Source organism: Diadema setosum, chromosome 9 (genome assembly GCF_964275005.1).
Source record: "Diadema setosum chromosome 9, eeDiaSeto1, whole genome shotgun sequence".
NCBI classification, from domain to species: Eukaryota; Metazoa; Echinodermata; class Echinoidea; order Diadematoida; family Diadematidae; genus Diadema; species Diadema setosum.
In genome coordinates, this window is record NC_092693.1 from 16,012,355 (window position 1) to 16,029,282 (window position 16,928).

General features: G+C 38.0%; 1 protein-coding gene across 1 annotated transcript in view; it reads right to left on the minus strand.

The window, feature by feature from the left end:
• The window catches only part of LOC140233015 (chloride channel protein B-like), a 30,041-nt gene extending 13,113 nt beyond the window's left edge, over window positions 1–16,928 (minus strand). The window contains exons 1-16 of the mRNA XM_072313122.1: window positions 16,798–16,928; window positions 15,781–16,014; window positions 15,004–15,133; window positions 13,641–13,721; window positions 12,526–12,701; window positions 11,928–12,020; window positions 11,317–11,440; window positions 10,022–10,141; window positions 9,265–9,459; window positions 8,616–8,701; window positions 7,694–7,833; window positions 6,971–7,142; window positions 5,854–6,034; window positions 4,744–4,910; window positions 3,343–3,525; window positions 1,949–2,048 (exon numbers count right to left, since the gene is read on the minus strand). Coding sequence (XP_072169223.1) covers window positions 1,949–2,048; window positions 3,343–3,525; window positions 4,744–4,910; window positions 5,854–6,034; window positions 6,971–7,142; window positions 7,694–7,833; window positions 8,616–8,701; window positions 9,265–9,459; window positions 10,022–10,141; window positions 11,317–11,440; window positions 11,928–12,020; window positions 12,526–12,701; window positions 13,641–13,721; window positions 15,004–15,133; window positions 15,781–16,007 — 2,175 coding nt within the window. The 5' untranslated portion in view covers window positions 16,008–16,014; window positions 16,798–16,928. The remainder of the gene's footprint in view (window positions 1–1,948; window positions 2,049–3,342; window positions 3,526–4,743; window positions 4,911–5,853; window positions 6,035–6,970; window positions 7,143–7,693; window positions 7,834–8,615; window positions 8,702–9,264; window positions 9,460–10,021; window positions 10,142–11,316; window positions 11,441–11,927; window positions 12,021–12,525; window positions 12,702–13,640; window positions 13,722–15,003; window positions 15,134–15,780; window positions 16,015–16,797) is intronic.

Sequence of the window (16,928 nt, forward strand, 5' to 3'; positions counted from 1 at the left end):
TTTCACTTTCATAGGCTGAAATCAATTAATTTCAGCACGATTATGCTTGAAATAGGTTCTGTCATAAATTTTGCGAAAAAAAAAGATAAAACAAAGGGTCGAAAAACAGAGAAATACATAAGAAGTTCATGAAACAATAAAATAAATAAGAAATTAATTTTGATGCCATTTTTTTTTGGAAGTACATTGTTAGGAATGCTACAAAGAATGTTATCGCCAAAAATTAGGATTCTAGGAGCTTTACTTTCTGATTTAGGGCAATATGTATGATTTTATGCATATATTAGCACAATTAATTAATGTGATGAAAATTTCCATTTCTTTTTGTATAGTTTGGTAGATTATGCCACAGGTAATGCATGTCCCAATTTTCATGGCGATTGCACGATCGACGGCTGAGATCTCACAGGGGGGTTGAATCAACCCTCCCCGACCACAGAACACCCCAAAAAGCCTGGCCTGGTTAGGGTTAAGTATAGAGCTGTCGGGACAAGCAGGGTTCTGCAGTGAAAGAAGACATTATGAAATAAGTTGGTTGGTCGCAGTCTCATTCACATCTTATGAAACCAGGGCCCTATCTATCATAAAGTGTTTTTGATAGCAACTCCTGCTGGATTGCCAAGAATTCAGCTTCCTGATTGGCTGTTATGTTGCTACCAGAAGTCGCTATTATTGCAAGAGATGCCATCCTAGATCTCTTATGAAATGGGCTCCACAGGGGGTGTTTTACTAAGGATTTAAGATGACCTTTTTACTCAAGCCAAGCACTAACCCATTGCATACCATCACTTGGTACACCATGTGCCACATCTATGGACATTGATCATATTCCTGAGGCAACAGCTTAAGTACAAACGGGTAGATTTTACAATGAAGCCATATGGCTTGCATATCTATGGAACCTGGGCAAGCCCACGCATTTCCATGGTCATCAATGCTTATCAGCTTGACTGCAGAACAATTAAAGGGCAAGTCCAACCTACTATTGTGTTGCTTGGCATGAAAATAGAAAAAATCTGAAAAAGTTGATCAGTGAATAACTGAGAACAATCAGAAATTCGATACTAAAGTTTCGTAAATAGTAAACAAGTAGAATGTAAGGCAAATTGTCAACTCTGTATGTTGAGTAGCTCTTGATTTGTTTTGTGCACTAAATAGAATAAAGTCTCCTTTCTCTCAAATATCTGGGCACGAATATTCATAATCCACTGAGGAGGGCACACAGAAATCTATTAAACTAATTACATATAAAGAACAGGCTGAAGAAAATTTTCTCAGGAGAAAAATAGAAATTGGTAAATGTTTTTGTACAAATCAAATGGAGAGCTGCTCATCACCAGTATCACACAGAGTTGACAGCTTACCTTACCTTCTCTACACACTGAACATTCATAACTTTCTTACGTGTCCAATTTTTTTTTCCCCCAGAATCTACACTCTGATCTACATCTCTGATTATTCTGTTTTCGTACAAAGCAACATTTTAATATCTGATTGGAATTCCCCTTTAACCAAGAAACAGCAGTTAAAGGGGTAATACCCCCATTCCACAGAGATTTTCTCTCATCGGTCACTCATCGGAAGCAAAGTGTATCACTTCCGGCCACCAACCGAAGCGTATCAGATCGCACTCCAATGAATCCGACGTGTGCTGGTCGACTATCAGGTGAGTGTAAGACATGTCGGGAACTGATTTGATGAGGCAAAATTGTCCGACGAGGATCACGCGCAACATGTCCGACACTCACCCGATAGTCGACCAACCAAGTCAGATTCATCAGACTGCAATCCGATATACTTCGGTGGGTGGCCGGAAGCAACAAACTTTGCTTCCGATGAGTGACTGATGAGAGAAAATTTCTGTGGATTGGGGGTATAAGAAGACTACAGACACATGTACATACACACACACACACACACACACATGCAATGACATGATGATACTGACCTTTTGGTAATCTAGGGCATTAATTTCAGGAGTCTCTGTACTCGCATCCGTGGGAGCCTCAAAGAGTTGTTCACTGTATAGAATCACCATCAGCTCCACCCTAACACAGGCAAACAGAATAAGACATGGTACATTCATCGGGACACAAAGATCAACAAAGAAAAGTTGCAGAACCTAGTGATAACAGAAGACATAGAAAATACTCGCAAGTCATAACCAAAACAGCAAGCCATCAACATCAACAGGTTTAACTTTTTTTAATACCCCTGCCAGTTTTTGTCATAAATTTATTCTCACATTCATTTCTGATGACAAATTCTTAAAAAAAAACAAAAAAAAACAAAAAAAACCTTGCATTGCAAGGTACTGTGGACAGTTTTCACAAATCCTGTACACATGTTTTTGTTTTTTGTTTTTTTCCAATAGAAAATGTGACATCTTTCCAAGAAACAGCTACAACAAAAGTTACTTGCAACTTCTTTCTTTCCGAGTGGGCAATCCAACCCTATAATGTTTCTTTATCTGGTTCTTATTGTACTATAGTACACTCTGTAGCATCACTTCAAAATTCAAAAATGGCTTATCTGGCTTATCTTTTTTTTTTTTTTTACTATGATATTCAATGACCTCATCCTGATAAACAAGTATCACTGCACAACAAAAACCTCCATTACAAATGCACAAAAAGTTGACACTAATCCTTCACACTGATATTCATCATGAGATTTCTTCCCTACATTCATACACGTGACGGGTGTGCTATTAGTATATGAAGAGTTTGTTTGCAAAAACCGATAAGTCCACATTTGCCAAATGGAGATATTTGCGATTAAAGGTCAAGAAAAATAAAGAGAATAATAAGAAATTTTTTGCTTCTTTTGACCATAACTTCAAAAATATACCTTTATATCGTCTGTTGAGAATGAGAAGGGCGTTAAGTGGTCGTGAACACTATGGGTTTAGTGGCAACTTAACGCCCTTATCATTCTCAACCGACGATATGTAGTGACCAATATATCATTTAAAAGGTATTATTTTGTACTTTATGACAGAGATTGTACTTCAAAATCTTTAAAAATGGACTTATCGGTTTTTGCAAACAAACCCTTCATATGTATTCTCTACTAAATGTTATTGTGTCCATATCTGATGAATTGGCTTTATGCAATGCTGCACACAGGCACTGGTCTGACGGTTCAGGACCAGTAAAAATCACTGTCAGACCAGTAACTTTTTCAGGAATGGACCATTAAAAATCGGAAAACTGGGTACCTGCTGGTCCGACAGACAGGTCAGACCAGTCGAAAAAATATATTAGTGTGCAGCCCTGCTCGATGAACTCAACCTTATCTGGCAAATATCTACACAAATAGTGACCAAGCATTGCACCTCACCTGGTGATGATACCCATAAACTGGTTCACTGCCAGGGCATCCTCTCCCCCCCTGACAACGGGGAATCCCCCATGGTCCGTCTCCAGGAGCATCGTAGCCAGGTCACTGACCCTCATCCTCGGATGGACAGTCCTGACCGGTGAGGCCATGGCGTGCCGTGATTGGTATAGCTCCAAGTTCACACTGGCATCATCCATTTTGAATTTCACATAAAAAAAAAATTAAAAAGAATATGATTTTTAATAAATCAGCCTGTTCAAATAGAATATCTTCACATAAGATTTTGAAATGCAAATCAAGTACAGCATTGACAGTCATACAGAATATATTCCAGACTCAAATAATGATGGCTATAAATATCTTTAAGTGCAACTTTCTCCTCCAATAGCTTGGAAATAAATACTTTTCTCATATTTTGTGGAAACAAAATCTAATCTCATTTCTTCAGGAAATTAACTAGTGTAATATACTAGAGTGTTGTCATGCCCCAGATATGTCTATATCATTGTCCACGCAGCGTGCTAGACATACAGTAGTTACAATTGCTATCACAACTTACAATATGCCAATTTCTACAAACAATGCAAAGGCACAGACAACTTAATATGTACATAAATTGAAACAGACATAAAATATCAGACTGAACAAACAAAAGTAACTGGACTAATGTAAAAAAAAAAAAAAAAAAGGTATTGACCATGAAAGTTGGGGTGGAGCAACAGTACTAGCAAAATAACAGAACTAAAGCATAAGACAGCAAGACGAAAAAAATAAACACTTAATGTTGAAAAAAAAAGAAAAAGAGTTAGACTGACTCTTTACACATACAATAGGCAGGGCTCAACAAAACTCTTTTCTCTTGTAATAATAATAATAATAATAATAATAATAATAATAATAATAATAATAATAATAATAATAATAATAATAATAATAATAATAATAATAATAATAATAATAATAATAATAATAATAATAATAATAATAATAATAATAATAATAATAATAATAATAATAATAATAACAACAATAATAATAATAATAATAATAATAGTGGCTACTTGTTCAGCCCACAGGTCCACTTTTGGTGCTCATGGCTCTTCAAAAAATTAAAAGATAATTTTACATGTTTAAACATGACAACAGAGAAGTAAACAACTTTCAACATATTCTAGTGGCCATTCGGGCCACTAGAATCTTTGAAATTTGACATTCTGATGGCCCAATATTCAAATTCATTTTGAATTTTAGCTGCCAGATCGGGCCACCAAAACTCTCAAAGACAGTTTTTTTTAATTTGGTGGCCCAGTATCAATTTTTAGTGGCCCCGGGCCACCGCTAAAGTCGAGTTGTGCAATAATAGGTTATCAACTTGGATAGAGTGCTGCTTGGTCTTCTCACTTTTTGCCTTCATGCATGATGACCGGTTCTTCGTCCAGGAAGGGGATACACTTGACCTCTAGGAGGGCATGGTAGAGGGGGTGGGTGATGAAGTCCCCCACCCACTTTGCCACCATGATGGCAACCATGATCGGTAGCAGGAATTGGATGTCATTCGTTATCTCCATCTTGGTAGTGGACAAAAACAAAAGGGAGGATGGGGTGGGGAGATCGAGGGGGAGGGGGAAAATAGGTTGTGGGGAATGAAAATACTAGTTATTCGAGGGCACTATTTACCATTTGCATATGAAATAAAAATCCAGCTTTGATGCTTCAAAATAGATCTAAAATGTGAGTTACAAATAGAAACGACCAACATAAAAAATTTAATCAGTGTAATCAATGTTAAGTACTGTTAAATACACAAAATTAAAACAAAAGTTATAATAAAATTGTTTGTAGAATAAACCATCTGCAGTTATGATTTACTGAGAAAAATAGTGATATCTCCTTATACTCAAGGTTTTATTGTAAAATGTTTATACGGTAGGATGTTTTGTGACACGACTGACCAACACATATGCATTGAATGTGATAAAAACTTAAATATTTTTAAATCACTGCTCCCAATGGTAAACAATACCTTTAATGTACTGAAGAAAAACAAGTTCTCTCAGTGTTGATTATTAAACATACTTGTTCTGTTAATATAATAAGTACCTTTAATATTGAGGTCCAGAGACCTTTACAGCATCCATGTAGTTATTATCATCACCCTGTCACTGGAATCAACCTATTCACATAGTACACTCACTCCATTTTCCGCAACACAAAAAATAAGTGGATCTTTCTTTCTTTCTTTTTTTTTGAAATCCTTGCAAAAATTTGCCTGGCGTGCTGTGTGTGTGAACAGCTCATGAAGAAACAATCAATTTCTTCTTCTTTTTTTTTAACATCCCATGTGCTAATAGCCACAATAGGGAGCCCAGGTTTATGCTCTGGTCATTGTTTGGCCTTGTGTGAACAATGGCAAATAGAATCGATTTCGCATAATGATGCAAAAACCGATAACTTATATGTGTGTGTGAATGAGGCCATATTGTACCATATTCACCGTATGTACTCACTCACCATGATGACTGTGAGTGACATGGTAAGCCTGGACACACCCCCAAAGAAGGATGCTGCACCAATCAGGGCAAAGGCTCCCGGGTCCATCCATGCCCAGTAGGCATTGTCTTCCGAGGTCATGACCCCAAACATGGAGACCATGGTGAGGCCAATCAGGCGACCGTACAGACCCCCGATGTAACTGGAGTGGATATCAGCATGTTGTCTTTTCACTTTTGAAAATCATGTGGTTTTTTTTTTTTCACCATAACGATACCACCTTTTAAACAATATTGCATGAAAATGTTAGATAAAAAATCAATATGAAATCTTCTGTACATAGCCAATTGCTCTGTGAAAGTATGTGAGAGTCTATTCATGGGAAAAAATATCCTCATTTGAGCTTGAAGCAATTATGCTTGGGACTAAGGACTTTCTCCCTGTACAAAGAAACTTGGTCATAAATCACCCATGACAGCTTTCCACATCGCTCCCACGACAATCAATTCTATTGTCGTAAGCCAGTCTTGGAATACTTTAATGGCTGCTTTTGTTTCATAACTGACAATGAAGAATTCGAAGGTCAGTATATGAAAGGAATGCATAATATCTAAAGAGGATAAGGATGTAAAGGCAAACTCCAATACTTTCACTTTCATAATAATAATAAAAATAATTATAATAATAGGGGCTATTTATATAGTGCACAGGTCCACACTTTAGTGCTCATGGCACTTCAAAAGAAGAAAAAAAGAAAAAAGAAGAACTTTCACCAAAAGAAATGAAATATTCTGATGACTCAATATGACTTTACTGCCTATTGTTTTGTGTACTTCCTCTTCTTTCTATTTTTTTTAATAAGCATGGTTATATTTGCAGCAAGTTCATGGCATAGTGGATAAGACTCCCAACTCCCAATAACAGGACTCGAGTTTAATTCCCCGTCTAGTGCTTATGTTCCTGGACAAGATGTTTTTACCCACCACATCCCTCTCGACCCAGGTGTATAAATGGGTACCTGGCAACGCTGGGGTAATAATAATGGCAGGGCCCTCAGGTAGAGCAGTGGCAACACTGAAGAGGCTACCCTGGATAAAGAAGACCTTATCATAATATCATCATCATCAAAAGCACTTACAGCATTGGGACGACCAGGCCAGCCGAAATGGACGGCCCACAGGACCAGCAGGCCATGACGAAGTAGAAGGCCAGAACGGTGACAAGGGCGCCGTAGGTCAGCTCCCAGTGGGTCTCCCTGGAGAAGAGGTGGAGGATAGCCTCCTCTCCAGTCACAAACAGCAGAGTGGCGACTGCACAGACAGAGAGATATAGGCGACTTGGACAGAGAGATGCAGTAGTTTTGTTTTTGTTTTGTTCTTTAAATCTGAACATGACCTTTTAAAAGTCACTGAACATTGATTTCATGTTTTTGGTATTTCTGAATGATCATAATTCTAAGCTTCCAAATGAAGATATCACCAGAAAGCTTAGAATCGTGATCGCTCAGAATCATTAAAAAATGAAGTATATATTACATGCCATGTAATCATTTTATGCGACACTGTTGACTGACAAACTAACCAAGTATCTGGTAAAACATTAAAGATTAAGCAGTAGAGATTGGTGTCATGTGGTTCCATCAGGGCTGAATAAAAATATGACATAATTTCAACGGTTTTGTAGATTGTAATTCATTCATTTTCATTTGATATGAATATTTCTCCTCTTGGTCATCTTCCTTGTATATTTTTCACTTTGTGGTCATCACCTTCTACAATTAAATTTGGGTAAATATTTGAATTTTGCTAGACTGCATGAAAAGTCTTGTTTCACTTCAACACTTGGGTCCGTCAATGCTAACCTTGGTTGAAAGACTTGTTGCTGAATTTGATGGAGCCGTTGTCGAACCTTTCCGTGATTCCGGGAGGACAGGTGTATAAGCTGACTGATCCCTCCGTAGCACTGGTTGAATCCAGACACTTTGGGCTGTAGCCTGTTGGCCTGGTAACCAGAATTTGCAAGCAGTCTTATATCACATTCTACATTTACAATCACCTGAGCATTTCAGACACAATACTGGCAATCACAGCTAGTAAGCTAGTTCCATTAAAAAAAAAAAAAACAATCTTGGGATATTTTTTACTCCAATCAAATGTGAATTATTTTTGACTGATGGCACGTTTTTACTGATCTATAAAATCAACAACTAAAAGAGACAAAAGAGGAGAATACTGTAAAGCCATAAATTTTTGTGCAGACAAAATTTTCACTAATTTTGCATGGAGCCAAGATTCATGAAACTAAACTGCACATGAAAGTTCTTGTCTGCATTATTTACATTGAATGCCAGAGGCAATGCGCAAAAAATTCATACTGTGAATACTTCTGGCTTTACAGCATTTTGCAGGAATTCTAAACACAAGTTTATATGATTACGTGACTGTGATGGTATGTAACCTGTTGAAGACGAGTCCCAAGTATATTCAGGCAAATGTCTATGGGAAATGTGTGTTGTAGTAAAATCAAATTGTCCTCAGCAGGGTAAGAAAATAGGTTTTGTACACCAGGTAAATAATGTAATACAAATTGATGAGTCTCCTTATTACATGCATTGAAATGAGAAAGCCAAATCCAGCAAAAGAATAAACAGAGTACAGAAAAATACTCAAACTTTGATTTTCAGGGAAGCAAGCATTCACTGCTGTGGCAGGCTTTTGGGAGTATCATACTGTCATAATAAAAGACATCAATACCAACATTATTTCGAATGATTGAGCACTCACGGTCTATCTTCACCCTCGTAGTAACATGTGATGGGTGAACATTTGAAGGCTGCTGGTAAAAACACTGTGCCAGTGACCACCAGTACCTGTATAGAGTGTGAGAGTTATTTCCAGAATAATATCACTCGGATTGCGGACTACTGTTCTTAATCAGGCTGGCGACATGCTTGACTAGTCAAATTACAATATACCACAACAAGACCCTGAGCAGCTTTCTGGTACATTTATCCAACATACTATAAGTACATGAATCAAATAATAAAACATGCCATGTATAAGCAACACATCATTGGCATTTCTATGAAATTTGCTCCTGCACATTTTAATAGCCAAACATGAATTCAACCCACACACATAACCCTAACCTTAATCCTAATCCTCAAATCAAACTAAACCTACATTTTTGTAAGACCCTATCACAACCATAACCCAAACCCAAAGTCCTTGGAGAAAATAAGACCAGAGCAGTTGTTGCAAGAACAAATGCAGTATCGCCATCATTGGCATCTTGACATATTTGCAGAACTTCAATAACAAGCATAGTTCGGGATTAGAAAGCCACTTACTGTGGCTATGTAAGAAGTCATGATTGACACTTTGGAAAATGTTGAAGATCAATAGGGGATGGAAGCCATAAAACGGGACCTACGATGATGATGCATGGCTCGCAGAGTTTCATCAGCTTCTGCTGCCACGGTACTTTGGTCTGGGCCAGCAGCCGCCGCCTCAGCCTCGTCAGCTTCAGGTTGGTGAAGACGAAGAGCGCCCCCAGGACACCGCCAATGACGCCAATGATGACCGTTGGGATGAACATAATGATGTTCACGTCCAGGCCTTCTCTTACCTAACCACAAAGAAAAAACAAACAAACAAATAAACATAAAAGAGAGAGCATCAATAGAGATGCCCCATTCATTTAATGCACCTGAGCTTGAAAAATACACGGAACTAAAAAATGGCAACAGAGAAAACGACAAAACGATTCCAACAAATTGACTGTTTCCATGATGAGTACATAGGAATTGCTCTTCTGGGCAAACAGATACATACATTAGATAATGATCTATTTGATGCCTTGTCAAAGCAAATGAAGCAGTAATCTAGATATAAAAAGCAGCATAAAGAGAACATGAAGACAAGACCACTAACTATTCAAGTGCACATGGGCCATACCTTAGCCATGTAACAGTGGATGTTTGCTTCAAATGCAAGATATTCTTTTCGAAATCCACTGAATGTAAACTCATTCTAATTGCACTGCCCTAGCATCATAAGTTGCGTGAACATACCATGAATCTACATGATGTGATGTACTTGCAAAATAACTCAAAATGTCTAATTATGCATACCCGAAATTCAAAATGAATTATTATAGTTGTCTGAGAAGATTACAAGGCCTTACCAACCTGAAACATGATGTACTTTTCTGCCTTAAAGAGGCCAAAATCACCCTGATAGCGGAACGCTGAGAAGGCTGAGTTGAAGAGATCTGTAGTGACTGTTGATATCATGCAGCAGAAGAACACCTGCAGGAGATACATTTCAAGAATTAGAAGCGCAAACTAATTTTTCCTTTTCACGTCACTGGGTACACTGAAAATAGCATTTTCCAGTTATATGTGAGTACAGTTCGACCTCGATTATCCGGCCTCCTTTTATCCAGAAATCTCTATTATGCGGACGTGTTCACGCAGTGAAGGACCTTTTTTTTCATCCAAAAATTGAGAAAAAAACAGTGACTTTAACATCTTTTCATGGATCTATTTCACTGATTTCATAAGATGTGCATGATAGGTTTCTCAATATCTAATGAGTTAAAACATGTATGATTTTCACATTAAGATATACTTTATATTTGTGAAGAAGGGACTACAATTTTACGCAGGCTAGCATAGATTACACCACCATTGCGGGGTACGCTACTTGCCAAGCTGCCAGTGCACTGGGACTGCAACATGGACGGCAGCTATATACATTAACATTGTGTCTCCCACATCCGGCCAATTCGCTTATCCGGATGAGCACCGGTCCCGACATGGCCGGATAATCGAGGTCAAACTGTATATGCGTATACTGTAGGCCTACTATCCTTTTATAGTCCATGAGAACAGTTTCTTTTATCAGATATAGGATGATAAAACAATCATTCAGGGTTTTCAACACGAATACATGAAGAAATTACCTACATGTAATTGTTCGTAACATAAAAAGCCAAATCTATAGTTTGTTCAGCAAAAAAACAACAACAAATAAATAAAATAAAACATTAAAGAGTTTACAAAGTCCAAACTCAAGCTCTGAATGTTTAACAGAAGCTTTTGTTCTGTTAAACAAATAGACAACTTCAATAATACCAGCAATGATGACTAGACATTACCTCAGACTTGAAATTTACCTTTCATGAGGAAAAACAGCTCTTAGAGAAATATTATCATTCATTGCCATCAATGCTCATTACTAGCAAAATGAAATTGAGCAACAAGTCTTGTGATTGAGTACCATTTATGTTCCATCAAATCTCGGGGTTTTTTTCTACATAATTCTACCAGTTCTGCACCAATTTTGCACAGACCACCAGCACGTAGGACTATCCCGTGATTGTTAGGCAAAAGTTACATCTCATGTGCAAATATGGAACCAAATAGTCAAGGAAGTCCCATCTCTCCGACTCCAAAGTGATTATTTAGTAGGACCAACCCACCTGCCAGGAGAGCTTCATGCTCCAGAAGGAGGATACCTCCTCCATGGCAAACAGCAGTCCTCCCACCGGGGCACCAAATGCTGAGGCCACGCCCGCTGCTGCCCCCGCCGAGATGAAATTACGCCTGGAGGACAGACATCAGAGAACAAGATATTCTCAATAAACTTTGAAGGTAGATTCTTCTCAATTCTCTTCTTTTTTTACCAGCCTCTTAAAATATTTTGTGATATGCCTGATAAGAACTGGCCATAGTACTTCAATAAGGCTATATGCTAATCATAGATGTAATGACCTGGTAATGACTATCTACTGTATTCTAATTTTGTGGTCAGGAAGAGTGGTGTTCCTATTCATTCCCAAGCAGTAGGTGTTTTGTATGTTTGTTTTGTTTTGTTTTTTCTTCAAGAGCATTAATTGTGCACATTTCTGGTGTCTGGTGCTAGCAGGCCCTTTTCCTGTGAAAATTCTTAGAAGTTTCTTTCTCAAGTTTTGTCAAAAACTTGAAAACACATGACAATTTTTTTTTTTTTTTTTAAATGCAGTACTGCAGGAAAGTGTATTTTCTACATCACAGTGAGATTTTAATTGAGAGAAATTAAAATGCAATTCACCTATCCTCTGGATTCCTGAACCTCTCAAAAAATGGCAGGGCAAACTTCATGGTTTCTGACTTGAACTGGCTCACTCCAGCTCCTATGAGAGACCTGAAAGACAAAAACAAAATCAAAATCAAACTCAAAATTAAAAAATAAAATGCTACATAACTGTCCATCTTGATTAAAGCTGAAAAAAAAAACCCACAACAAACAGGCTTTTACACAAACTATCTGTCTTTATCTCTCTTGGCAATTTGTACATCTTTTCTTATCTGCCACACTGACAAGATGAAATTTGAGGTTAAATATTTGCATTTACATGCAGGTTTTGCATGAATTTGTAACAGTAGATCTCCTGTTACTACTCCATGTTGGCTGGTACAGTCAAACCTGTCTACTATAGTGCCCACCCATGGGAGATAAAAAGAGTGGCAGTTATAGACAGGTGGCTGTTATAGACAGGGTTTTTAAAATGTTTTCTATCTCCAGGGGATTTTTTTTTTCTAGTGGCCGTATATGGCAGGTGGCTGCTATAGCAGATGGCCGCTGAGGCAGATCTGACTGCGATTTTGTTTTCTTCAGAGATTTAAAAAAAATATATGTGTAGTCTCACCCCATGTGTATCATGGGTCCTTCTGGTCCCACCGGCAATCCACTACTCACTGCGCAGACACAGGAGAAGAATTTCACCACCAGTGTCTTGACGTTAAAGATATGCCTCACTTTGGTCCCATTCAGGAATCCTATCAACTCTGGCATACCAGACCCGGCAGCAGAAGGTCTCAAGTACTGAAATGCAAAAAGATGAAATATGGAATCACGTCAACTTCCAGCAAATACATGTATGAGCATTTCTTCTCTCCAATGACTGAATCATTAAAATGCATCTACCATCGAACCAGAGTAAAGAGTGACTTTGATCATTATCCCTACACATTTTGTCTTAAAATCTGTTACTCTATGCCTACATGCACACACTACCACATAGATTCCTATGTTGAAAAACAGAATACAAAAAAAAAAAATCTTTCACAGTCTTCACATTCCATACATTTCCACAGATTACATATCCCTTAGAAATGGGTAGGTACTCAACGTTTATATTTGTAAGACATTCTTGCATTTCCCCCTCGCCCCCACGAAAAAATATGAATTAAAAGAAAATCAAATATACATTTTGATATCATGAATTCGAATTTTCAAAGGCAAATCAATACTTGAGAAATATGGAAGCACAGCAACTTCATTCAAATCATTGTTCACTAAACCCAAAAATAAAAAGCCTCTCTGTTTCATGCCTTCTTCTCCAAGAGGTAGGGTACTAATGCCTGAATGTGAAAACTGTCCAAAAACTCTTGTCAAAAAAAAAAAAGAGACTTACAATAACAATGCTTCAAACAGAAGAGCCACTGTCAACATTACACACTGTATCAGTGCTAGTGAAGCCTCTCAAGCAAGCCAGCAAATAGATGTTATATAATAGGACCCACAAGCTTAAACTTATACATTTCATATTAACTAGTTCTTTGTCATTACTCTTCATCATCAGTTGCCATCTATCTAGAAATGATTTTCAAAATATTTGTGGAAGACGACGGTGGGTTTGCTCGTCCAATCACTCAGATAACTTATTGGTATGCTCTTACACATTGTTAAGTGATAGACAACAATTATAACTGAAGCTGCTCTATGGGATCATGGGAAACAAAAGGAAGGATAACAAATTACCACAACAATGGCAGTGCCCACAAGGACTACGGCAAGGCTGAAGCCGGTCAGGAAAAGCCACGCTATCCCTTTACTGCGGTCCTAAAAATCACAGACAATAAAAAGAAAAAGCACATAGTACCACAAACATCGTTCTTTCTCATTCAGAAAATATTGTATACATCAAATTTCTCTCGAGATCTATCATTTCAAAATTGGGTATCATGTGACAAATAGAAAATGTACCTTTTCATTGTTCATTGATGGCACTTAAGAATGAAAGAGTATCACTACATAAGAAAGTGACAATAGTGTATTGTGCAATGATGGGCAGGTTTTCACTGCTGTCACTGCAATTAAAATTCATTTCAGATAAGTCTTTGTTTCCTTCTTTCTTTTTTAGCCGACAGGGATGCTATGTGAATTGTGATATACACTCAATAAAAAAAAAAAAAAAAAAAATGGTGTATGAGTGTAATTGCTTGTTGGTTCGTTTTGTTTACATAGCAGCCTTGAAACATTTTCCAGACACTGCTATCAAGGCAGGACTAAGTACTGTAAGTGTAATGCAAGATATGCTGCATGAGTTCATAAACATGAGCCTTTAACCTTGAAATGATAATCCCAGTCAGCAGCCATTTTAAGCTATTCCCCACTGATAGCATAATTATGTCATTTGAGAGAGGTGCCATGCTGAGGCAATAATGGACATTTTCCATCTACAGTTGAACCTCTCGTATCCGGACAAGTCGGGACCGGGGCTCATCCGGATAAGGGATTTGGCCGGATACGGGAGACTCAATGCTTTATACATGTACATATACATACACATGTACTGATGTAGCCCATTGTAGTACCACATGTAGTAATGTGTATACTGCAACCTTTTCATTGTTACACTCAGTAACAGACCCCAAAATAGAGGTGTATGTTAATGTTGGAAGTAATATGTAATTCATGTGTGTTTGTGTAGGAGTTCTCAAGGAGTTGGGAATCCCCCTTTCCTCCCGTAATTATTTAAAAAAAAAAAAAAAAATCACGGCGAGATTGAGTCCGTATAATTGAGAGATCCGCATAAAGGGAGGCCGGATAAGAGAGGTTCAACTGTATTACACAATGATTTGACAGTGTGCAAAGTGCAATCATTACATTGAATGAAGTTAAACAAAACAAACAACACAGGCCCACATGATTAAAGCATTACATTCATAATCCAAAAGGAGGCTGCATCACTCTTGGGACTGGTTAAAAGAAGCCTCTGTGAAGACAAGAGAGTGAGTATATGCCATTTATGCCATGGTTCCACGAAGATAGTTGCAAGGCCAGCTAAATTTTCTGAAAACTTCTCTTTTTTATTTCTGAGGAAAGGACCTCAAAGGTGTACCTGGAGGAACTCCTCGGTCTTGTCCCACTTGAAATCTGAGATGAGGTCGATCATCTGATGGAGGAGGAACCCCACGATGCCGGTGGTGAATCCGATCAGACCCATCATGACCCAACGATCCCAGTCCAATCTGATGGTATGAGAATAATCATATACGAAAACCAGGATGTGAGAATTTAGGAAGACTCCAAAGGATGAAACATATGTAAATGAAACATGGGTTTGGACTCATGACATTGATCAACAGCAGAGCCATATACATTTCATTGATTGCTATGATCAAAATCACTGCTAAAATCCTAACTTTTTGTTCACGAACATAATTGGACTGAATTCCTCAAGTTTTCATTTCTTTCTGTTTTTGCATGATCAATTCAATGCCATGAGAGCAAATGTAGCAGTACTAGGCAAGCAAACTTTGATTTCATGTAAACAGAAAAAGAGTGAAGAAGGGCATCCACAAGGAAGCTTCTCTCCTCTTCCCCCTCCCGTCCCCCCCCCCCCCCCAAAAAAAAAAAAACATCATCGACACTAACAACTTACAAAGCTTGGGTGAGTCATCCACAAAACTGCATATCCCATACCTTACACATTTGGTTTTGTGACTGTGTTTTGTTTTTTTTTTGTTTTTTTGCACCTTATATCTTAATTCATGACAATGATGAACATAAATTTGATAAAACAAAAAGATGAACTAGAGGAGACTGTCTTTGGCACCAGGTATGAAAACCAGACTGTTTGAAGTTCTCCATGGATAATAATGTCTTACAAATTCACCTTGCCGGTTGCTGCCTGAGCCAATTCCTGTAGACATGGCTGTGTGGAGGTAAGTAATCGAGACTCTCGTATGCTGCGAGGAGATCACGCTCCTGGGGCGTGTACTGGTGGTTGTCGTAGCGGCTCTCCCTGTCACGGCCCTTGGCGAAGAAAGAGTTCGAGTCGTCTGTCGGGTGGCTGTCATCTCCTTCTCCTATGACAGCCTTACTGGAAACCGATATCTTCATTCTGAATCTGTGACATTGCAACAATTTCGGGAGAAAAATGGGGGGCAAAACATATCAAGGTACATCGATCAACCCTGTACTCGAAAACACGTTATAGGCAGGGTTCCACACTAACTTTTATTTTTGGTGGCCCAAAGGCAAATATCCGACCTTTTTTGGTGGCCCAATCAGGCCACCAAATTCTTCATTTCTGAAATTTTGGTGGCCCGACTTGCGTTTTTGGTGGCCCCGGGCCACCGTTAGTATCGAGCCCTGTTATAGGTCTTAAATAGCTACTTTTTTATATCTATTTTTTTTTTCTTTTCTGATTAGAATACCGGTATGCAAAGTCAAGTTCTACGAAAATTTAGACTTGCATTTAGTAATTTTCATAACCTCAGTGACATCATAAAGCATTAGTGATGAATTCATATTATGCCATGGTTAGCAATCTTCCCCTGTTGTCCCATATATCTGTAAATGAGTACAAGAATCTGCAACAGCACATCCGACTGTGAGTGGTTTATTCTTGACTATCGTTAACCATTCACCCAATGCTCTACATGTTGAATCTTGATTCAAAATGTTAAAGCTTTGACAGGAGAAACAAATACCAAGCTGAACAGTAGTTGAAATTAGGAGTGTAACAGAAAATATCTCTGTAGTGTGTGATACATACATTTGCTATAAAGAACTAATGGCATAGCAAACATCTGTGATTCTTTTCTGTAGATGGTGCTCAAAAGCCTGGCATAATCTAGACTTTACCTATATAAATTTAACACATGAAATAGAAATTTATATTACTCACTCGCTGAATTTGTTGTGTTTCTTCAAGTGTACTTTGCCATTGACATCCACTAAAAGTTAGGATGGTGTAGCCTGTAGTCCAGATGCCAAAGTTTCTCCAAATGCAGTCGCGATGAATTCATTCCACTGTGA